General features: G+C 44.6%; 1 protein-coding gene across 2 annotated transcripts in view; it reads left to right on the top strand.

The window, feature by feature from the left end:
- SMAD9 (SMAD family member 9) overlaps positions 1–24,325 on the top strand; it is a 103,363-nt gene extending 79,038 nt beyond the window's left edge. For both annotated transcript variants that reach the window (XM_030200388.1, XM_030200387.1), the window contains 2 exons: positions 10,250–10,506; positions 23,210–24,325. In XM_030200388.1, the coding sequence (XP_030056248.1) occupies positions 10,250–10,506; positions 23,210–23,353 (401 nt within the window). In that variant the 3' untranslated portion in view covers positions 23,354–24,325. The remainder of the gene's footprint in view (positions 1–10,249; positions 10,507–23,209) is intronic.
- Positions 24,326–25,097: the final 772 nt, after the last annotated feature.

Genomic DNA, 25,097 nt, shown 5'->3' with positions numbered 1-25,097 from the left:
AAGCCCACCCATGCTACCCCCTCCAAGATATGGGATCATTACACTACTGATACCGATTCCTGGGAAGGTCTTGGGAAAGTGGGGAGGGTGGGGCTTATGTGGCAAGGCCGGGGTGCCTGACTGCCTCACTATGAATTAAGGGCAGGGTGTTGTGACAGAGGGTTGGGGGTTTGATGTCAGGGGGTCAGGGATTTTTTTGTCAGTGGGGGATGAGTTGTGGGGGTTGGGGAGCAACCATGAGTAGCTGTACTATGGAGTGTTAATTCATGGCCACCACATTACATGCCTGGGCTGATAACAAGGAGGGCCCATACTATCGGCCCAGGCATGTAACACGGTGACCATGCATTGATTGGGTGTCCTGTGTGGTAAATGCAGGGCATGCCCCCAATATTTACTGCACAGCCTATATACTTGCTGCACGTTAATTTTTTTGATAAACATGCTGTAAGTGCAAAACTTACCTTATATGTATCTGGAGATTAACTCGCAAAAGAAGCTATTAGAGATCTCACAAGGAAACGTAGAATGATACATAAAGCAGGAAAGGACATTCATTTTAATGACATTTATTCTTGTTGAGAGAGAGGGAGCTATATGTTTCCACCTGTTGAAATCTTTCCACATACTCTCTAGCCGTGGTGAGTAATACAGCCTATACAGTTTTTGTAGAGAGAGAGGAACAGTCACTCCCAAATACCTTGTACTGGCCTTCTGCCATTGAAAAGAGAACAGTGATAATTTCCATCGGTATATTTGTAGATAGAATTATGGATTTAGCTTTATTCAATTTGTAGAATAACATCCTACCAAAAGATTCATATAACTTCATAAATAGTCATAGAGCAAATTGAATTTCTAAGGAAAAGAAAGATTGCCTGCATATAGGACTATTTTCTGTTCAATACAGTCTATGCCTCCTATATTATTGTTGAGTCAAGTAGAATGTGCAAATGGCTCGGGTGATAATACGAATTACAATGGAGAGAAAGGACAGCCTTACTTTGTCTCTCACCTCAAATTAAATTCTGTGGACAGCCTACTATTAATCTTTAGCTGTGTTGAAGCTGAGTTAAAAAAAAAAAAGTGTCTCTATTATCTTCAGAAAAACTGGACTGCAATTCAATTTCTTCAGCACATGAAGAAGAAAGGGCGACTTTACGTATCAAATACTTACTTTGGCATCCAGCACCAAGAAGACGACAGGATCAGTTGCACACCTAGTACACTGTTCTAGGAAGTCCAGTACCCTATGAACATTATCTGAGGAATTCCTGCCTTTAATGAGTAGCGATCTTGGTCTGTAAGAGCTACATTTCAGAGGATCTTTACCATCTGTATGGATTAAAGTAACATGTGCTTTAGAAAATGATTGAGCCAGTGAACCTGTTTTTGGAGCCTTATTTAACACTCTTACTATCAAATGAGCCAGCATAGTTGTGAATTTTTTAATTAAACTGATGTGAACCTGCTGGAGCCTATAGCTTTCCTTGATCTTAAGTCTCATTTCCATCTCCGACATTGAAGCATCAAGCATATGCTTCAGATCTTCTAACTGAACCTGATGAGTATTATTGTAACATTGTTGCTATGCATATAACTTCTTATAATAATTAAAAAACACCTTGTGATACGTATCCAGATTCACTACAGATATCCTCAATTTCATTTTGGATTTGTAAAATCACCACCTGTGCCATACCATACACCTATATATAAGTGCTCAGAGAGCATCTGATAGGTGCTATAAAGGTGCCTATATTCTTTTATACAATACTACCTTAACTGGGTATGCATGCGCTTAGGTCCAAGCACTTATGCTAGCCATAGAGCCAGTGTAAATGTGTGCACCTAAGTTTGGGAGATACGCACATAACTTATGGTGTTCTATCAGTTACACGTGTTAAGTGTGTGCCCTGGCTCCACTCGTGTACACCCACCTCCACTGGGAGGCCATTCCACCGATTTACCACCCTTTCTATAAAGAAGTTTTTCCTTAGGTTACTCCTGAGTCTATCCCCTTTCACCTTCATCCTATGCCCCCATATTCCAGTGTTTCTTTTCAATTGAGAGATTCGCCTCCTGTGCATTTATGACAGAAAACAAATTTAAACGTTTCTGTCATATCTCCCCTCTCCTGTCTTTCTTCCAAATTATACGTATTGAGGTCTTTAAGTCTGTCTTCATATGCTTTATGACAAAGACCACCGACCATTTTAGTAGCCGCCCTCTGGACTGATTCTATCCTTTTTTTTTTTTTTTTTTTAATTTATTTATTTATTTATTGATTTTAAATTACAAGTACATTAACTTGCACAGGAAAAACAGAAAGCAACAATCTCATGTAACATTATATTGCATATATCTACCTAAAATGATAGAAATACATTCTTCCTTAGACCTCTATTGGTGAGAGACGTTAAGAAACATGAGGAGACATTTGAATCAAAAAGAAAATTTTTTGTATAATTCGGCTTGCCTTTAAACCCACATATACTACTAGTTGATAAATGATGTTATTACAAAACAGGTGCCTTGATTTTTTTCATTTCTAGGAAAGATCGTAGCTGTAAAGGGTCAGAGAAAACATATTTATTCCCCTGAAAGTTAATCCTCCACTTACAGGGGTAAGCTAGCAAAAACGATGCACCCAAAGCTCTAATATCATTTCTTAAATCCAAAAATTGTTTCCTTCTATCCTGAGTTGCCTTCGCAACATCTGGGTAGATCCATATTTTCTGTCCATAAAACATTTTAGTGGAATTTTTGAAATATAATTTAAAGATATGGTTTAAGTCTTGCTCAAGCACAAATTGAACCAATAATGTTCCTCTATCAGTTATATCCATATTAGAATCTTCCAGAAATGCAGTCAGATCATGTGGTTCCTGGGGTTCTCCTTGTAAGTTTCTTGCAGGACCTGTATTCAAACCTTTTTTCAGAGGTAAATAATAAATCTTATTATATGGGGGTAAATTTGAAGCTGGTAACTGCAGAATTTCCTTCAAATACATTTTAAATAACTCATCTGCTTTTATCAATGAAGAAATAGGAAAGTTCAAAAGTCTCAAGTTCAAACGTCTATTATTATTCTCCATTAATTCAATTTTCCGATGAATTATTGTTTATCCTTAATTAGAGCTTCTACTGAAGATTTTAAACCATTAATTTCAATTTGTGTCTGTTGAGTTTGGGTGTTAGTATCGTTTTTTATTTTTTCCAATGAGGCATCAAATTTTTCTAGTTTACTCACGATTGTAGCAAATTCATTAGTGGATTTAGTCACTGCTACCGTCAAAGCTTGAACCGCTTTCCAGACTTCCGTTAATGTAACCTCTCCTGGATTTTCCTGGGACTTTGAGTCCTCCCCGTCAGAACTCCGAGGTAGTTTGCCGAACGAAGTCCCCCTAGCAGCGCCTTCCGCATCCAGCGGGGTTTCCCCATCTCGGGTCGAAGCAGGGCAGGGAGGCGGGATCAACTCCGGCGGCATGAGAGAAACCTCATAGCCCAGAAGCGCCGACGCTCCTCCGTCGGGGCTTAGCATCGGGCTCGCCAAACCGGTCTCAGGTGGGATGTTCTGCAAGAAGTGATCGAGAGTTTGCTGAGTTGGGGTCGAAGTTATTGCCTTCGGCAATAGGCTTTTCGTCGCACCCTTCCTTTTAGTATGTGGCATATTTCAAGGAGGAAAAGTTTTCAGCGTTCTCAGTCAACCTCGCGCAGCATTCAGGCGGCCATCTTGTAACGCCAGCAGGGATTCTATCCTTTTTATATCTTTTTGAAGGTGTGGTTTTCAGAATGTACACAATATTCTAAATAAGGTCTCACCAGAGTCCTATACAGGGGCATTATCACCTCCTTTTTCCTACTGTCCATTCCTCTGCCTATGCACCCAGGCATCCTTCTAGCTTTTGCTATTGCTTCTTTTACCTATTTGTCCACCTTAATATATCTGTAACAGCACTGTATAACAGGAGTTCAAAGCTTATTTCACCTGACACCAACATTGGTTATCCCATTGCTGAAAACCACTTGAGGGTCAAAAAGATCCACTATCCACTTGCAATCACTAAAGACTTGCCTGATAGTTCAAAGGATGTGCAAATAAACTCACGAGGCAGCAGCATGATATTGTGAAACGCTGGGCACCATTGGGAGTACCTTCCTTAAATGTACCCAGGAATGCTTCAACACACTTTAGGCCACTTACTTGGTGGACAGTAGCATAATATACATGTTAATTGGTCTTGGAGAGTGGAATCTCTAAACTGATGAGCCAAGATCTCCAGATCTGAATTCATAAACGAATCAATGAGAGAGACTTCCAATATCTTCTTATGGATAAGAGCAATCTCCCCCTCCTCTTCTTCCTTTTCATGACAATGAGATTATACCATAGCCTATAGGGCAGAATGCTTTAAGATGTGGATCATCCTCGGAAAGAAGCCAGGTCTCTGTCAAAAAGAGACATCCTGGATGATGTTCCTCCAACCTATCCTTAATCAGTGCTAATTTATTTCACACTGATTGTATATTCATATAATAATAAGGGATCGGGATGTAATCTAAATTGTAACGTTTTTGACATTGAGTATATTTGAGTGAGGAACATCTACGATCCTTTAAACCTTGAAATGATTTTTTTTCTTTTCCATCTGGATCGTTGATGATAAAATGAATTCTGTAAAACCTCAATTGGATAGGTTAAGGCTCGAGGATAAACAAGTACATTGTTAGAGAACATGCTTGTAGTAAGTAAATAAGGAAAAGCTGAATGACAAGCACCATAATTATATACTAAATTAAAAGTTAGTATTAAAAACATACCTGCTAAGAACAAGAAACACATATAACTAGACTCCTAACCCCATATTAACTTGCAGTTATTAATCAAATATAATAAAACACAACAAAAAAAATAAAACTAATATCAGAATTTTGCTGCTCCAGGCACAGTGCAAACGTTGTGCTGAATGGCATTATGCCGTTAGGCATCACTGTTAAATTCTCCATGGCATCCGTGTGCCGCTAACATCCCTATTGCTAAATGGGAGGAGAGGAGTGACCTAGTGGTTAGGGTCATAGGCGCCGACTCCGTGGGTGCTGTGGGTGCTCAAGCACCTCCAATAATTTGGCAGTGGCACGTGACGACGGTGACGTGACCGCTCCCTCCCTGCACTGTCCGTTCCGACTCCTTGCCCTGCTGGCTGCACCGCTGTCTGTGCGGTCCATCATAGGCGCCCCGTATAAGAGGCTTGGGATGCTAAGCCTCCCCAGCCCGCCACTACCCCGCCCCCGCCGCCCGCCGTACCTTTAAATATTATAGTTTTGCTGGAGTCGCGGGCAGCCGGCATTGAAGACATCGGCAGGCTTACGCCGGTTCCAGCAGCCTTCCCTTCCCTCGTTGCAAGTCGGATGATGGCTCCGCCCTCTTCTGACGTATTTCCTGTTTCTACGAGGGCGGAGCCATCATCCGACTTGCAACGAGGGAAGGGAAGGCTGCTGGAACCGGCGTAAGCCTGCCGATGTCTTCAATGCCGGCTGCCCGCGACTCCAGCAAAACTATAATATTTAAAGGTACGGCGGGGCGGGGCGGGGGGGGCCCGGAAGGAAACAGGGCAGACGGGAGAGGAGAGGAGGGTTGCTGCACATGGTGGAAGAAGGGGAGAGGAGGGTTGCTGGATGGAGGGAAGGGGAGAGGAGGGTTGCTGGACATGGTGGAAGGAGAGGAGAGGGCAGGGGAGAGGAGGGTTGCTGGATGGAGGGAAGGGGAGAGGAGGGTTGCTGGACATGGTGGAAGAAGGGGAGAGGAGGGTTGCTGGATGGAGGGAAGGGGAAAGGAGGGTTGCTGGACATGGTGGAAGAAGGGGAGAGGAGAGGGCAGGGGAGAGGAGGGTTGCTGGATGGAGGGAAGGGGAGAGGAGGGTTGCTGGACATGGTGGAAGAAGGGGAGAGGAGAGGGCAGGGGAGAGGAGGGTTGATGGAGGGAAGGGGAGAGGAGGGTTGCTGGATATGGTGGAAGAAGGGGAGAGGAGGGTTGCTGGATGGAGGGAAGGGGAAAGGAGGGTTGCTGGACATGGTGGAAGAAGGGGAGAGGAGAGGGCAGGGGAGAGGAGGGTTGCTGGATGGAGGGAAGGGGAGAGGAGGGTTGCTGGACATGGTGGAAGAAGGGGAGAGGAGAGGGCAGGGGAGAGGAGGGTTGCTGGATATGGTGGAAGAAGGGGAGAAGAGGGTTGCTGGATGGAGGGAAGGGGAGAGGAGGGTTGCTGGACATGGTGGAAGAAGGGGAAGGAGGGTTGCTGGATGGAGGGAAGGGGAGAGAAGGGTTGCTGGACATGGTGGAAGAAGGGGAGAGGAGAGGGGAGAGGAGAGTTGCTAGATGGAGGGAAGGGGAGAGGAGGGTTGCTGGACATGGAGGGGGAGGGAGGAGTGAGGAAGGAAGGAGATGAGATAACAGAAAAGGAAGAGAGTAGAAAAACTGCACATGGATGAAGAAAATAGGCAAAAGCTGGATCCACTGGACAGTCAAGTTTGCGGAGGACCCAGCTTTTACTTACGGATGTAGGACAAGAAATGAAGAAGAAAGGCGGAAAGTAAACAAATAAATGGAAAGGAAGCCCTGGAAACGGAGTTAAGAGGACAGATAGCATCAGAATCGGATACTGGGCCAGCACAATCAGAAAAACAAAGTCACCAGACGACAAAGGTAGAAAAGATCATTTTATTTTCATTATAGTGTTTGGAATATGTTCACTTTGAGAATTAGGTGTGCAACATTAAAAGTTGATTTACTTATTTATGACATTTTATCCCACATTAAACATGAATTAGGATGTTTTGTGGCTCTACATGAGAATTGTGATATTATGATCCCTTGTTTCATATTGTTGACGGTCTGCATTTTCCATATGGGTGGTATATTGGTGTATTAGGTTCTGCCCAGTGTAATATTTATGGTACAGTAAGGTTCAGAGTGTGTTTTTGCACAAAGTTGTGCATAGTGTTTTGCAGTTGAGCGATTGTGGTTAGTATATGCTTTGAGCAACCACTTTATTCTTTGACATATGATACATAGCTAATATCTAAATTTAATAAAAGGTATTAATTGTGACATTTTTTTTTTTCTGTGTGTGATCAGACAATTATGGATTTAAGCCCCACCCCTGGCCCCACCCCTAACCCCGCCCCCTTTAGCCTCCCCAAACAGTTGGGCCACCGACCGCCTATGCTGTCCGTCCACCCACTCGCTCTGCCTCCTACCTGGCTCCTTCCTTCAATGCTCCGGACTGACTTTCCGTGTGCAGACACTGCCTTCGTTCGCCATCGGAAGCTTTCCCTCTGGCTCTGCTCTTTCCGGTTCCGCATAGGCGGGATGATCAATCAATCATCACCATGCTGCAACAGAGAGGCAGAGCACAGAGGAGCTTCCGGTCCCGAAGCGGAGCCACCGTTGCGAAGCCGAAGAAGCCCGAACTTAGGCAGTGGTGGGGTGGGTCGGTGGCACCGCGCGTGACGGCGTGATCATGTCCTCGGTCCGCCTGTCCTGTCTCTCCCGAGTCCCGGGCCGGCTCCCGATCCAGTCCCTGATGCTCCCTGCCATGGCCCGCCCTGCACAGCTTCATTGTTCAACTTCCTGTCCCGCATAGGCGGGAATCGCGGGATGCTGCAGCCTGCAGACAGCAGAGGGAGAGCTCGGGAGCACGAAGGCAGCTGCTGTGTGGTCAGTGGTGTGCTTACTAGCGGTCCAGATTGAAGGGCAGAGACTGAGAGTGAGCCAGAGAGGACGAGGTACAGGGAAAGGTGCCAGCCCAGCCCCAGATGACGTAGGTAAGGTTATTTATTTAGGTGTGTAGACATATAAATCTGCATTACAGTGTGTTAAGCCTAAAGCTTAATGTAGTTCAGTAGAAAGGGCCCCCTAGTCTAATTAGCTTGTACAAAGATGGTTATTGGTGAATTTATTATAAAAGAATAATAGTATGTTTGCTGATTCATAATCCAGTGTGAGCATTTGAACCCAATAATTTCACAGAACCCATATCCCTGTGCTGCTGGTGAGGCTGGAAATCGCAGTGCTTTCTCAGGAGGGAGCCTGGAATTGGGAGGGATGGAGGGGAGGGGCTGGAATGTGGGGGGAGGGGGGAGGAGAGGGGGCGGGGGTGCGGTGGGGAATGCACCACCTGTAAAAAAAAAATTTCAGCACCCCCAATCATTTTGAAAAGTTGGCTCCTATGGTTAGGGTGGTGGACTTTGGTCCTGAGGAACTGAGTTCAATTCCCACTTCAGGCACAGGCAGCTCCTTGTGACTCTGGGCAAGTCACTTAACCCTCCATTGCCCCATGTAAGCCACATTGAGCCTACCATGAGTGGGAAAGCACAGGGTACAACTGTAACAAAAAAAAAAAAAGTACTTTCAAAGATAGGGGTGACTGGCCTTTTTTGTAAAATAACATGGAAACAACAATAAAATGTGTATGCCTTTTGTCTTTTCCAAGTCAAAATGATACAAAACAAAAACTGATGAAAGAAAACATGATAAAATAGAATTGCTGATATATATTTCTTCTTTTTTTTTTTTTTTAGTGTAGCTGATACTAAATGGTTTTAGTATGCCCTTAAATGAAAAGACAAAACAAAACTTAAGTAAAATGAAACAACATGTACACTCATAACTGATGGATGAGTTATCAGAAGTGAACAGAAGAAAAAGTGGGAAACGGACCAATGACTCCAGAGACTGGGACAACTGAGTTGAACAGGAAACGTTTATTACGGACTCGACACAGATCTGTGTTTCAGCCATAGGCCTTACTCAGGAGTCTAAAAACATATAAAACAGTACATAAACATAAAAAGTAATGATAAAAAATGTATAACGTACAATAAAATATAAAAAATGTTACAATTGTAAATATGTAAAAATACAACAAAATTTCTATATATGTTTTTTTTAAATCAAAAATAGACATGTTGTATGATATCTAATTTATGCTTTGTCTACTTGGTTTATTCTTTGATTTCCCCTTTTGATAGTTTCTAAATTTTGTTTTATTTTTACATACTTACAATTGTAACATTTTTTATATTTTATTGTACATGTTATACATTTTTTATCATTATTTTTTATGTTTATGCACTGTTTTATATATTTTTAGATTTCTGAGGCAGGCCTGTGGCCGAAATACAGATCTGTGTCGAGTCCGTAATAAAGTTTTCCTGTTCAACTCAGTTGTTCCAGTCTCTGGAGTCATTGGTCCATTTCCCACTTTTTCTTCTGTTTTCTGTGTTGTGTGGGATTTTTCTGTTCATGCACCCAGGTGGATTACCCATCCCTGAGTTATCAGAAGTGACATTAAATTCACATTGTTAGCTTGACCACTGAGAAGATCACCTGGCTCTTCTTTTCCTTAGTTGGTTGTTCTCATTCCTAAGGGTCTTTTTATATTTAGACCAAATTAATTTTACTTCAGTTGTTTGTGCAGTCAAGGGTCATTTTCTTTAATCTCCTTCCCTCAGACTGTATGCAGGCTTTTTATAATTTATTTAATTCCATATGCAGGCATTGCACTAAGGGCCCTGTTTACTAAGGTGTGCTAGCGTTTTTAGTGCGTCCTAAAAATAAGCTTTTCTAAACACTAGAGACACCCATATATTTCTATGGGTGTCTCTACTGTTTAGCACACGCTAATAATTAGAACGGGCTAAAAATACTAGCAAGCCTCTAGCACGGCTTAGTAAACAGGGCCCTGTCAGCATAGAAACATCTCAGTGTGCTGAATCTTAGTGCTAGTGGCTAGGTGAGAGGAGCTATGCAAAACACTTAGGTCCCATTTCAGTTGGTGCAAATAGCCGCGCCTACAGTTAGGTACGATTCCTGGGCATAAATGCTATTCTATAAACCATGCCTAACTTTAAGCTTTACTTATGAAATAGTGCTTTTTTTCGGCGCTGAATTTTTTTTTTATGCCATATATAGAATCTAACCGTAAATGCCATGCAGCCCATAGATATGCAGTAGGCTGCATGACACTTAACACACACTAATGGTCAGTGCATGCTAAATCCATCTGCACGCCTTAGTAAAAGGACCCCTTAAACACCAGAATTGAATAAAAATCTAAGTTTGTTTCAGAGTTTTGTGTGACCATAAAGTATGTATGCTTTTCAGTCATCCCAGAAGAAAGATACTTAAATTGGTATAGTGCTTCTTGCCAATCTGTATAGATTAATGTGGCTGTTTGGCTCCTTCCAGGTGTGCACCTGTACTATGTCGGGGGTGAGGTTTATGCTGAATGTGTGAGCGACAGCAGCATTTTCGTTCAGAGCCGCAACTGTAACTATCAGCATGGCTTCCATCCCGCTACCGTCTGTAAGATCCCCAGTGGCTGCAGCCTTAAAATCTTCAACAACCAGCTCTTTGCCCAACTGCTCGCCCAGTCTGTGAACCAGGGCTTCGAGGTGGTCTATGAGCTGACCAAAATGTGTACCATCCGCATGAGCTTTGTGAAGGTAAGGATGTCTCAAAAAGAGGCACCTCAAACTACTTATGGCCTAGATCTTCACTTCTAGACCTTGAGGACCACCAACAGATCAAGTTTTCAGGATACCCCTAATGAATATGCACGAGAGAGATCTGCATTCAGTGGTGATAGTTGGCATACAAATCTCATTCATTAGGGTTATCCTGAAACTTGATCTGTTGGTGGCCCTCATGAACTGGGATTAAGATCAAGGACAGTGGTATAACAGGGCATCTGATAGGAGCTTATTCTATCTACTTCCTTTTATAGAATATCAGCCTAACCAAGAATGTATGTGCTTTAAAAGTTAGGAGCAAGCAATTTGGTGGTGTGTTAGGGCCTAGTTGCTACAGATACACACGTAATTTACAGTATTCTATAAGTTACACATGTTAAGTTCATCCCCAGTCAAGCTCTACCTATTTTTGTTCCCCTTGTACATACATGTTATGTAAGTTATGTGTGTATTTACCGAACAGTACTTAGGCAGAAGTCTGCAGTTACCCACGTGTGCACACCTATGCATATAAATACTTTTATTCTAAACATATATGCAGGTAGTTGGTATGTAAATGTTAATAGCTGTGTTACAGAATTACCCCCTTATTACCTGTAAACCAGCCAACTCAACATTACCAGGACTTGCTGGTTTTTCATTGTGAACATAATCATCACCATACAGGGAGAGACCAAAAGTACATCAAGCCCAGTATCTTGTTTCAGGCAGTGGCCAATTCAGGTCACAAGTACCTGGCAAGATCCCAAAAGAGTTAAACAGATTTTATGCTGCTTATCCTAGAAATAATCAGTGGATTTTCCCAAGTCCTTCTTAATCATGGCTCATGGACTTCTCTTATAGGAAGTTGTCCAAACCTTTTTTAAACCCTGCTAAGCGAATTGCTTTTACCACATTTTCTGACAACGTATTCCAGAGTTAATTACACATAGACCCCCAGATTTTATATAGCGCGACTTAAATTGCACAAGCAAATCCGGTCATATTCTGGAGTTGTGCACACTTAATTAACAAGCCAATTAGCGCCGTCAATTGCCAATGAACAAGCAATTATTGACACTAATTGGCAATAAGTAGAATTTATGTGCAAAACCGTCTAAGTGTATTCTGTAATGTGATGCGCATATATTCTAAGTACATAGTTTGAAAAGGGGGCATGGCCATGGGCAGGTTGTGGGCATTTCTAAAATTAATGCCTGTTGTTATAGAATACACCCAGTCTGTACCTAATTTAGGCATCGGTATTTACCACCATTTTACTTGGCTTAACTGCCCGCGGCTAAATTTAGTTGCACGGATAGGCGCTCAGTGTATTAAATAAACCGTGTGGAAATTTAGGGGTATTCCATGAAGTATGCCTAAATTTAGGCATAGTTTATAGACTATGTCTAGGTGTATTTTGTGTTGGTGCCGATTGTTTTAGGCATGATATATAGAATCTAGTCCTGAGTGATGAGATATTTTCTCCAATTTGTTTAAAACTTACTACTTATTAGCTTCATTGCATGCCCCCTAGTCCTCGTGTTTTTGGAAAAAGTAAACAAGCGATTCATGTGTTCCACTCCACTTAGTATTCTATAGACTTCTATCATATCTCTCCTCAATTGTCTCTTCTCCAACATGAAGCGCCCTAGCCACTTTAGCCTTTCCTCAAAGGGAAGTCGTCCCACCTCTTTTTCATTTTTGTTGCCCTTCTCTGTACCTTTTCTAATTCTGCCATATCTTTTTTGAGATGCAGTGATCAAAATTGCACATAATATTCGAGATGCGGTCGAAGTGGAGATCCTAAAAAAAAAAAATTAATAAACATCTGAGTGTGGAGTCCCCAGGCCGGTTTGGCAAGCCCTGCAATACAGGCTCCTAAGCTGCTATAAGTTGGGTGTCTATATTCAGATAGAGCAGACACCAATAGCAATGTTTTGAATATAAAACACCATAACTGCACTTAAACAATATTTCTGAAGTTAGGCCTGCTCTAGGGGCTTCCAAATTGAGAAGGTCATTTTAGTGCCTAGTGATTGGTGGCTTAGGGGCTCTTTTACTAAGCCACGTAGGCATGTACGCGCATCACTTTTGAACTACTGCCCGGCTACCGTGTGGCCCAGGCGGTAATTTCATTTTTTACACACGTCCGCTACGGTGCACGGCGCTAACCTGGCAGTAATCGGCATTGTACGCTTGCTGACAATTAGCGCCCGGTTAACACATGAGACCCTACTGCAAAGTCAATGGGTGGTGGTAAGGTCTCGGGCCTAAAATGGATGCGTGCCAATTTTCATTTCGCCACATGTCCATTTTTGGCCAAAAAAAGGCTTTTTTTGCAGGTGCGCTGAAAAATGAATCTGCGCACGTCCAATACACGTGTCTGCATCAGTGTAAGCCATTTTTCGGCGCACCTTAGTAAAAGGACCCCTTAGGCAGTTAACCAAATTTGAAATTAAAACTAAATTAAATTTGCAGTTATAAATGATACACATCTAAGTTTAAGTTTAGAAAAGCCACTGTGTACGGGTAAATCTTCAGTATGCAAGTTTTGATCAGTAATGAAATGTTTTCATGTACAGTATTTATGATTTTGCATAAACAATAATTAAATCTTGTAAAGTGGATCCCCCTTTTCTGTAGTTGCAGCTCTCCACCACCCAAGGACACACTCCAGTACTGCTCCTTTTCACTTTCACCTTACTCAAGCCGGTTAGTTACACCGTCCAGGATTCCACAGCTGCTTCCTCTCCCTCTCTCCTCAGGAGAGTAGCAGCAAAAGAAAAGAGAAAAAAAACCCCCACTGTTCAGTGTAGCCCGGCTTGCCAAAACACTGTTCAGCTTAGCCAGGCTTCCAAAAACACAGTTCAATCCTGGCTAAGCTTCAAAACACCGCTCCGTGCAGCCAGGCTTTCAAAAACACAGTGCAATTGTAGTCCAAGCTTTAAAACACAGCTCAGTTCAGCCAGGCTTTCAAAACACAGTTCAATTTTGCCCAGCTTCAAAAAACACAGCTCAGTCAGCCAGGCTTTCAAAACACAGTTCAATTTAGCCAGGCTTTCAAAACCACAGTTCAATTTTAGCCAGGCTTTCAAAACACAGTTCAATTTTGCCAAGCTTCAAAACACATCTCCGTGCAGCCAGGCTTTCAAAACACAGTTCAATTTAGCCAGGCTTTCAAAAACACAGTTCAATTTTAGCCAGGCTTTCAAAACACAGTTCAATTTTGGCCAGGCTTTCAAAACACAGTTCAATTTTGCCAAGCTTCAAAACACAGCTCCGTGCAGCCAGGCTTTCAAACCACCATTCAATTTAGCCAGGCTTTCAAAACACAGTGGCTCTGCGCGGGCTCAAAGCCTAGGGTCCCACCCTCTTGGTCAGTCATACTCCTACCTGACCTCCTCCCGCTTGACCCGGCTTGGCCCCTCTACTTCGCTGGCTTTCGCTGTGCCAGAGCTGAAAAGTCCATTGGCTCTTCCAGGGCGTTCTCCGGTTCAGTCAGCTCCATAGGGTCAGGCTCACTCTCTGCCTCCCTCTCCTCAGGAGCCCAATCCATATTCTCTTCACCCCGCCCCTCCTCCAGCTGCTCCCCCTTTCCTTCATTAGAGTTCTTTGGTGTCCCTTCTTTCTCCACCCACTTGTTCCACCACCTCTTCCACCAGGTTGGAGAATCAGCCTTACTTCTTCCCCTGCGGCCCTCCTCCGGTGACTCATGGGAATGCACATTGTTTCTCTTATCCTCAAGTTCCCTTGGGGCATGCTGGGAGTTGTAGTTCCTTTTTTCTAGCTCTTTCTTGGGGAATGCCTGCCTGTACCGGGGGTATTCTTGCCTATCCCAGGGTTCCTTTGGGGCCTGCAGGGAGTTGTAGTTTCTTGCTCTCTTCTTTTCTTTCTGTTCCCCAGAGCTGCCTACATACTCTTTACATACCCCCCCCCCCCCCTTAAACTTCTATCCCCCCATTCTTTCTCATTCTCCTCCTCTACCCGGGACAGGGCATCAACATTTCCTAAACATCGCCCAGGGCGATGCTCCACGGAATATTGGAAAGGTTGTAACGCTAAGTACCATCTCATTAATCTCCCATTATTATTCTTCATCAGATTCAGCCATTTCAAGGGAGCATGGTCCGTTACCAGTTTAAATTTTCTCCCTTCTAAATAGACACTACACTCCTGCACAGCCCATCGTATGGCCAGACACTCCTTTTCTATGGTGGAGTAATGCTCCTCATGAGGCAGGAGCTTACGGCTTAAGTAGAGTACCGGGTGTTCCTCCCTTTCATGCTCCTGGGACAGCACTGCTCCTAACCCCCTCCCCGAAGCATCTGTTTGAAGGACAAAGGGCTTCTCGAAATCAACTGCCTTCAGCACAGGTTCTTGGCACAGGGCTCTCTGCATCTGTTCAAATGCCCTTAACTCCTCCCCTCCCCACCTCAAATGGTCCGGATTCTTCCCTCTTAGCATGTCAGTCAAGGGAGTGGCCATTGAGGAAAATTGAGGGATGAACCTGCGGTAATACCCTACCATCCCCAGGAATCTACGCAATTGTTTCTTGGTGTTTGGCCTGGGAAACTCCTGGATGCTTTTAACCTTATTTAATAAGGGCCGCACCTCTCCCCTTCCCACATTATACCCTAAATACTTCACCCGGTACTGCGCAAAGTAAAATTTTTTTGGGTTCAGGGTGAGTCCTGCCTCCCTAAAAGCCTGCAGAACCGCCTCTACCTGTTTTAAATGGGTGTTCCAGTCCCCACTATGTATTACCACGTCATCCATATACGCGGCTGCATATGCCTGATGTGGTCGGAGAACCCTGTCCAGTAACCTCTGGCAGCTCGCAGCCGCTGAATTAAGGCCAAAGGGTAATCTCTTAAACTGGTACAGGCCTATGGGCGTACTAAAGGCGGTCTTAGCTTGGGCCTCAGAAGTAAGGGGAATCTGCCAGTATCCTTTTGTTAAGTCCAGGGTAGTGAGATATTGTGCGGATCCTAGCCTGTCCACCAGCTCCTCAATAAAGGACATAGGATATGCATCTGTTTGAGAGATATTATTAAGCTGGTGGAAATCTATGCAGAACCTCCACTCCCCCTCCGGTTTTGGTACTAACACCACGGGGCTTGACCAGGGGCTATTTGACTCTTCAATCACCCCAAAGTCTAACATTTCCTGTACCTGGTTTATAACCTCCCTCCTTTTCATGGGGGAGAGCCTATATGGCCTTTGCCTCACTACTTTACCCCTTTCTGTTATAATGTCGTGCTTCACTAGGTGAGTACTCCCCGGGCAGGCCGTCAACACATCTTCAAACCCCTGCAGGAGCCTTCCTATCTCTTTCTTTTGTACCTGTGACAACCGGGGATTAACCCCTGGCTCCCCTGGCTTGAAGATATCCCTTATTTGCGGTCCCAACTCCTCTCCCTCCTTTTCCTCCCCCCTGGTCTGAAAGCCTACCCTTGCTATCCAGGGTTTCATCAGGTTAACATGGAAGGTTTGGACCCGTCCCTTCTCGTTCGCCACCTCATACGTGAGAGGCCCTAGTCTCTTCTTCACAACCCAGGGACCCTTCCACCTAGAGGCAAACTTATGAGGATCCTCAGAGATTAGGATAAGGACCCTATCTCCTACTACAAACTCCCTTTCCCGAGTACCTTTATCATAATATTCCTTTTGTTGATTTTGGCTCTGCTCCAGCCTACCCTGGGAATATTCTTGTAACTTATCTAATCTGGCCCTCAGATCCTGTAAATATTCGACCACTGACTGATCGGGTGTTTCCGGGGGTACCCATTGCTCCTGCAATATATCTAAAATTCCCCTGGGCCTCCGGCCAAACATTAGTTCATACGGCGAAACTCCTAAGGAGTCTTGCACCTTCTCCCTGTAGGCATATAACACGAAGGGCAACAGTTGGTCCCAACCTGTCCTATCCTCGCCTAACGCTTTTTTTTAGCATACCCTTTAAAGTTCTATTAAAACGTTCCACCATCCCATTGGTTTGAGGATGGTAGGCCGCTGTACGGATATGCTGTATGCCAAAAGCCTCCCACACTTGCCTTAAGGTACTGGACATAAAGTTGGACCCCCTGTCAGTCAAAACTTCTTGGGGGAATCCCACCTCACAAAAGATTTTTATCAGTTCCCTGGCAATGCCCTTTGCGGATATGCTTCTCAAAGGTATAGCCCAGGGGTACCTAGTGGCCATATCCATAACCACTAAAACATAGAGGAAGCCTCTCTGAGATTTTGTTACCGGCCCAATAATATCCATGGCGATTCTTCTCCCCGGTTGTTCCACCCTAGGAAGGGGCTTTAAAGGCGCCTTAGGCGGTAGCCGGTCCGCCACCTTTTGACAGTTGGGGCAGGACTTGCAATACCTCTCCACCTCCCCATAAACTCCTGGCCAATAAAACCGCCCCAATATCTGCGTCAGGGTAGCTTGGGAGCCCTTATGCCCACCCAAAGGGTGATCATGAGCGAGCCTCACTACTAGGGGACGGAAAGCTTGGGGCACTACTAGCTGTCTCCCCGCTTCAGCATTCTCCCAATTTGGTACCCGGCGATATAGAATGTCCCCCTCTATCACGAAACCCGGGACCTCCCGGCCCTCCCCCTGTCGTGCCCTTTCCCAGGCATATTCTAAAGTAGGGTCCGTGGCCTGTTCCCTATGAAACTGGGGAAACTGTTCCCTCAATTCTTTCGGGGCTACTGGCAGATAACTCTCTTTTTTTGCCTGCTCCAAGGCCTCCCGTCTACCCCTCTGCTCCTTTTTTTTCACAGCTTTCCCCTTTTTCTCTTTACCCGGCTCCCCTAAGACCTCCCCTTGAAAAGGAAAAATACCTCCTATGCCCTCTTCCTCCGCCTCAGGGTTTCGCCGAGCCTGAGCGCGGGTAGTGACCAACACTCTTTTTTCACTCATACATTCGGTAAACGGGGGCCAGTCCCTTCCTAAAATCATCTCCTGTGGCAACCTGGGCAGAACGGCAAGGGCTATCTCTATTTCTCCTGTGGGCCCCTTCACTTGAACCCTATGGAGGGTATAACGCGTACTGGCCCCATGTATACATTGAATAGCCACAGCTCCCTCATAGGTACCCTTACCTCCTGTCCTCCTCTTTCTTATTTGTTCCCATAACCTCCTAGAGATCATGGACTGGTCTGCCCCGGAGTCTAACATGGCTACAATAGGTAAACCCTCCACCTCCACCTTGGCAGTATACCGAGGCCTAAACCCTTGGGTCACCTGCGAGGTCCATCCCTCTCGATCTGGGCAATCCTTCCTGAAGTGCCCAACCTTCCCACACTTATAACACATCTTCCCCTCATAGGAGGTAGCCTTTTTTTCAGGGCCTGGGGGGCACTACTGGCTTCTTACCCCCCCAGCTGTAATTGGGCTTCCCTCCCTGGGGATCTGTCTTAAGGCAGGAACTTTTGGGACCCCCACCTCCCTGAGGTCGGGACTTCCCCTCCTCCCAGTAGGGTCCTCCCCAATGTTGAGCTTCCAAGTAACACTCCAACCCGGCTGTCACGGCCTCTACCGTCTTACAGCCCCTTTGGACCAATCCCGCCCTAATCTCCCTGGGAAGGCCCTGCAGGAACTGCTCCACTACCAATTCTTGAAGAATCTCTTCTGTGGTGTGGTGATCAGGTTCCAACCATTTTTTTACCAAGTCCATCAATTTAGTGGCCACCGCTTTAGGGGTTTCCCCCTTGTCCCATTTAGTGGACCGAAACTTACACCTATAAGCCTGGGTGCTCAGTCCATATCGGTCCTTAATGGCCTCTCTCAACTTCCCATAGTGGGCAGCGTCCGCAGGAGCCAAGTCTCTAAAGGCTCCTAGAGCCTCCCCAGATAATGAAGGCACTAACCGCATGGCCCACTGCTCTTGTGGCCATCCTGCGGCCACTGCCACCCTCTCGAATGCGGTCAGGAAATCATCTACATTATCCTGCTCAGACAACTTTCCCCATGTAAGTGAGTTCAGGGATACAGGTCCTACCGCACCGCTTCCTCCTGGCCCCTGTCCGGTAGCTCCGGCTCCTACGTCCCTTGGAGCTTTGATCCCCCTCTGGAAAAAGTCCTGTAGCATATTCAGCACCGGCTGTTGCTGCTCTAGGGCCGCAGTCAAGGAGTCCTCCACCATCTTCGCGGTCAGTTCTTGCTGTTTCTGGAACTGCATCGTCATCCAAGCGAAGATCTCCTTGGGGTCCATCTCTGCTCCGGAACAACGACTCCTGGGGGAGAAAAAAACAGAGGACAACCCCAAGTGCGGTTTCACCACTTATGTTTCCCCTTTTCCTAGGATCCCTCGACTTCCCCCCAATCTAGGCCCCGCTTACCGGAACCCTAGACGGGTCTGCGCCTTTCTCAGCGTTGGCCCCTCCGCTGGGCTTTTCGGTGTTGCTGGTCTTGGCCTCCTTGAGCGACAGGTCCGCGAAGCGATCCCACTCCTGACACCAATTGTAAAGTGGATCCCCCTTTTCTGTAGTTGCAGCTCTCCACCACCCAAGGACACACTCCAGTACTGCTCCTTTTCACTTTCACCTTACTCAAGCCGGTTAGTTACACCGTCCAGGATTCCACAGCTGCTTCCTCTCCCTCTCTCCTCAGGAGAGTAGCAGCAAAAGAAAAGAGAAAAAAAACCCCCACTGTTCAGTGTAGCCCGGCTTGCCAAAACACTGTTCAGCTTAGCCAGGCTTCCAAAAACACAGTTCAATCTTGGCTAAGCTTCAAAACACCGCTCCGTGCAGCCAGGCTTTCAAAAACACAGTTCAATTTTGCCCAGCTTCAAAAAACACAGCTCAGTCAGCCAGGCTTTCAAAACACAGTTCAATTTAGCCAGGCTTTCAAAACCACAGTTCAATTTTAGCCAGGCTTTCAAAACACAGTTCAATTTAGCCAGGCTTTCAAAACCACAGTTCAATTTTAGCCAGGCTTTCAAAACACAGTTCAATTTAGCCAGGCTTTCAAAACCACAGTTCAATTTTAGCCAGGCTTTCAAAACACAGTTCAATTTAGCCAGGCTTTCAAAACCACAGTTCAATTTTAGCCAGGCTTTCAAAACACAGTTCAATTTTGCCAAGCTTCAAAACACATCTCCGTGCAGCCAGGCTTTCAAAACACAGTTCAATTTAGCCAGGCTTTCAAAACACAGTTCAATTTTAGCCAGGCTTTCAAAACACAGTTCAATTTTGGCCAGGCTTTCAAACCACCATTCAATTTAGCCAGGCTTTCAAAACACAGTGGCTCTGCGCGGGCTCAAAGCCTAGGGTCCCACCCTCTTGGTCAGTCATACTCCTACCTGACCTCCTCCCGCTTGACCCGGCTTGGCCCCTCTACTTCGCTGGCCTTCGCTGTGCCAGAGCTGAAAAGTCCATTGGCTCTTCCAGGGCGTTCTCCGGTTCAGTCAGCTCCATAGGGTCAGGCTCACTCTCTGCCTCCCTCTCCTCAGGAGCCCAATCCATATTCTCTTCACCCCGCCCCTCCTCCAGCTGCTCCCCCTTTCCTTCATTAGAGTTCTTTGGTGTCCCTTCTTTCTCCACCCACTTGTTCCACCACCTCTTCCACCAGGTTGGAGAATCAGCCTTACTCCTTCCCCTGCGGCCCTCCTCTGGTGACTCATGGGAATGCACATTGTTTCTCTTATCCTCAAGTTCCCTTGGGGCATGCTGGGAGTTGTAGTTCCTTTTTTCTAGCTCTTTCTTGGGGAATGCCTGCCTGTACCGGGGGTATTCTTGCCTATCCCAGGGTTCCTTTGGGGCCTGCAGGGAGTTGTAGTTTCTTGCTCTCTTCTTTTCTTTCTGTTCCCCAGAGCTGCCTACATACTCTTTACAATCTAAATATTGGGCATTTGTACATGCTTCGAGTGGGGGTGTAAGTGCCAGCTTACTACTCGTTTGGACCTGAGGTTTGCACCAGTGATGGAGCGGACAAATGTGCTTACCTCGCTGGTATTTAAAACCATTTCAAAAATCCAAAAAATAGAGGGTCCAATATTCCTAGCCATTTACATCATCTCTCTGGGGCTAATTGGGCATTTTCAGCAGCACTTAACTGGATAATGTCACTAACAATGCCCAGCTAGTGCCTAAGCTGAAGCTGCCTATTTTAGGGGGTGTTCCGGGGGTGGGATTGGCACTTAAGGTCTGATTTTTAGCACTTGACCGGCTAAGATAGCTGTATAAATAGGATTGCATAAAACGCAGCCCTATCCTTATGCGGTTATTTATACTACTACTACTACTTAACATTTCTAGAGCGCTACTAGGGTTATGCAGCGCTGTACAAAATAAAAATAAACAAAGAAGGACGGTCCCTGCTCAAATGAGCTTACAATCTAAAGAACGAAATGTCAAGTTGGGCAGTCTAGATTTCCTGGGTAGAGGTGTAGAGGTTAGGTGCCGAAGGCGACATTGAAGAGGTGGGCTTTAAGCAAAGATTTGAAGATGGGCAGGGAGGGGGCCTGACGTATTTATAGCCGGTTAAATGCTGAATATCAAACTTAACTGGCTATGTTTTCACCAGCAGAAACAGAGGAGTGGGAAATAGACTAGGCGATCCAGAGCCAAGCTAGGAGACTTGTCAGTATGGAACAATTTATTAGTAAAAACTCGACACAGTACTGTGTTTCGGCTGGCAGCCTGCATCAGGAATCTTTAAATAAAATGCAACACCATCAAACCGTCAATAACCTTAAAGAGGAACAATGTGGTCTTTAAAAAGACCTTTGGATAAAAAATGTGGGGGTAAGTAATCAAGTGACCACATTGTTCCTCTTTCTCAAATCTAAGGTCACTGACCGTTTGATGGTGTTGCATTTTATTTAAAGACTCCTGATGCAGGCTACCGGCCGAAACACAGTACTGTGTTGCGTCTTCACTAATAAATTGTTCCATACCGACTGAAGTCTCCTGGTTTGTCTCTGGATTGCCTAGTTTATTTGTAATGTTGTTTCTCCATGGGATCTCTGTTTTCAGCAGCTCCATATACCCGGAAATTTCAATGTTGGAGTCCAGACATGGTTCGGCATTGTATTTCTCGGTATAATGCCAATGGTGGTGAGCAAAATGCTGATTACCGCCAGCTGAATATAGGGCCCAGAGATTTCAGAGGCCCTTTTACTAAAGGGCGTTCAGCCCTAATTTGTGCTTAACGTGCAGGAAAACGCTTACCATAAAATGTATTAAAGTGTTCTGAGCTAACTTGGCATTTCCTGTGCACTAAGCAAGTGTTGTTTATTTTTCAAAACTTTTTTCGGAGGGGCTGTGCCATGGGCGGGGATGAGCGTGGAAGTGTTGATTAGCGCACGCTATCTGAATAACGCAGGCAATGCAGGAGCACATAGCACCTCCCAAGTAGGAGGCGGTAATTACTTTCATGTTAATTTTTTGCAGGCTTCATGTGCTAATAGAAAAATTAGCACACGGTCTGCAAAAAAGAAAAAAGCCCTATTTTATGGCCACATTAAAAATGGGCTTAGCGCATGGGAACGTTCTGTATTAAAACATGCTGAACCCATTTTTAATGCGTTTTAGTATAAGGTCCCTTATTTGGTTTCGCTTCTTAACTGGTTCTTCCTGGTCATCTACTTTTCTAAAATCCAGTACTTACCCTTTTAAAACCCTGAATAATGCTTCTCTTTTTATTAACATGTTTCTTGGTAGCAATCTTAGAAAAGCACATATATCTACAGCACGAACAGATTTCAAGGAGCATGTTGTTTGGATGGTGCTGGCAGACTTTTAAAATATACTTGTTTTTATGCATGTGTATTTCAAAGATTTCCTTGTCATTTACACCTCTGATGAATCACCCAGGTGTGTGAGCTAAGTGCTCCTTTGGAACTGAGATTTTGAAGAGAAAGTGAGGGGGCGTCATGCTCATCACTCTCACCTAAAAAAAAATTGAGGTTTAGAAATAGCTCTTTAATTATCTCTTCCATGTATGTGCAGTTTTGCAAAATCCAGCACTGATATTTACTGGCACTTATGTGTGTACTGAGCAAAATCGACTCTTATACATATAATATCCCATAGGAACATCATAATTCTACATCCTGAGGAGTCACACAATTTTATTTGGTTACGATCATGAAGTCATGACCACAAAATGATTGATAAGCACTGGTATAAATGCCAGTGTGTGCGCATTTAAAACCTGAATAGCTCTTTGGAAATAAGCACCATAACCATTCTGTAACGGGGGTTGGTGGGAGGGTGTAATTTTGTGTTTGGGAAATAGGGGTCTTGATACTATACTTGTTTCTGGAGTGGGTTGGGTATAGAGGGAGGTGGGAATGGGAAAAGGAGATGTTGACGCATGCTATTTTCTCTTAATAAGATTTGTGTTTCTATGTACATATTCTGTTGTAATAAATAACAAAAAAGCATCAGGTAATAGGGGGTGGGGCATGGGAAAAAGGAGAAAATTGTGAAACATTTTGATGAAGGCCTCTTTAATGGCTTTCTTGTATACGTTTGGTTAGTTTGCACCTTGTTCATCGTGATACAGTTGTATTGCATAAAGTCATCAATAAAAATTGTTGAACATAAATAAGCACCATAACCTCTTCTGAATATCAGTCCACTGAAATGTAACATGAGCTGTGCAGGTGGTGAAAAGTTAAGCCACCTGAGGGAGGTTGGAGGCAGGTAGAAACTTAGTTTCTTTTTTTTTTTATCTCTCTGTTTTGCTCAGGGTTGGGGAGCTGAGTACCATCGCCAGGATGTCACCAGCACTCCTTGCTGGATCGAGATCCATCTGCATGGACCACTGCAGTGGCTGGACAAGGTTCTGACCCAGATGGGCTCGCCTCATAACCCCATCTCTTCCGTCTCTTAGCTGCCATGTTCACATTCACTCCAACTATGGTATTGCAGGCAGTGGCTTCCACAGAATTTCAAATTGGCAGTTAAGAGAAGTTTCTTTTGTATATAAAGATATGTACATTCTCCTAAACATATTTGTTATTTTCAGAATCTGTGTTTGTGGCTTCTAGTTAAGCTGATGCCTGTGTGATGTTACAAGGTCCTTTTAGAAGGACTTGCTTCTAATACAGAATGTGGTATTTTATCCTGTGAGAGGACACTTCTTTTTTGCAGGGCTTTTCAAACTGTAGGAAGCTGCTCATATGCCTTTATATAGGAAAAACATGGTACGTCAATACTGAAGAATGGTAGCAAAATGTATTTAAAATGTGTACTCTGTGCATAAAGAGAAGGCCTCAAACAGTCTGATTTCAATAGAATTTGAAAGTCCAAAGATTTACACGATGCTGCTGCTCTGTTCAACTTGTCTCCACTTTCCTTCATTGTAAATGTAAGTTAAAATGCTTAAACCAGTGATTTTCAACCTTTTTCATCTTGTGGCAAACTTATACGGTGCAAAAATTGTCAAGGCACACCGCTGGATTCTAACCCATACTTGCCCATCCCCGCTAAGATCCATTTCCTGCCTGTAATGTTCAGAAGTAGTTATTTCATTTAATTATGCTACTGAAATACATTAGAGGCTCAGGCAGAGACCCATTTACAAAGTATGTATTCTTTCCGATTAAGATTTCCAAATGAATAAAGTGCCTTTGCTTATTTGTAGTACAAAGCAAATCTGGTTTTTGGGTCAGCTAATACAAGACGAATTCAAAACGTTTCATACCTTGCAAAAGCAATTTTTCTCTGCCAGATTCACAATTCTATGCATGGTATGAACTACAACAAGCTATAGACCACAGTGACATTAATCTCCACAACCTATCAAAACAATAGACCTTAGAATCATCAGCCTGTAAAATTCTGGCATGAATTAAAAAAAAAAGACTTATGTGATCAGCATTGGTGCTAACTTTATAACTCCGGTGCATTATTTAACACTTACCACTTTAGTGGCAAACCACGGTTAACTGGCACTGTACAGCAAGTCCTCTTGAATCCTCGCTTCAATAATTCAGCGCACATTGGCCTGCACATTGAGGTCACCACATGCATGTGCTTGTAGATAAGGTGACCTCTGATGCTGCTGGCCCCGTTGTGTATCAGTGACATGAGCCTTGCTAACCTCTGCCTGGGCAGAGAGCAAATATGGCTGCGCTGAATTCCTGAAGAGAGGAGGAGGCGGTACTTGGATGTTTTGGAGGACCCTGGGTAGGTAGGTGGTCACTAAGAAGCTTGTACACTCCCACGGGAATTTCACATGAACTATTTCCATCCCCATGGGATCTCTGCAGACCTGGAGGAGATTCCCAGGGATTCCTGCAGACCTGGAGCGGATTCCCACGGGATCCCTGCAGACTCCACAGCACAACTAGTTAAAAAATGCTGGCTTAAATTGAGGCCTGGACAGATTTTTTATCTGCATCTAGCCTTCCATGGAGCATATCTGTCCTGCACATGGGTAGGGAAGCAGAGAGTATTAAAAAAAAAAAAAGAAAAAAAAAAGCAGAATGAGGATGGGGGCTATTCCAGAGGAGTTCAGGGGCTGCCATTGGCTCCCGGGCCTTGCATTGAAGAACACTGGCCTGTGGGAACAGGGTACTAATGCAGGATGATTAGTGTTCAACATTTTCAGATATTAGAATTTCAAAAGGGCC

Source organism: Microcaecilia unicolor, chromosome 4 (genome assembly GCF_901765095.1).
Source record: "Microcaecilia unicolor chromosome 4, aMicUni1.1, whole genome shotgun sequence".
NCBI classification, from domain to species: Eukaryota; Metazoa; Chordata; class Amphibia; order Gymnophiona; family Siphonopidae; genus Microcaecilia; species Microcaecilia unicolor.
The sequence above is the reverse complement of the archived record's forward strand: the minus strand, read 5'-3'. Positions and strand labels throughout refer to the sequence as shown.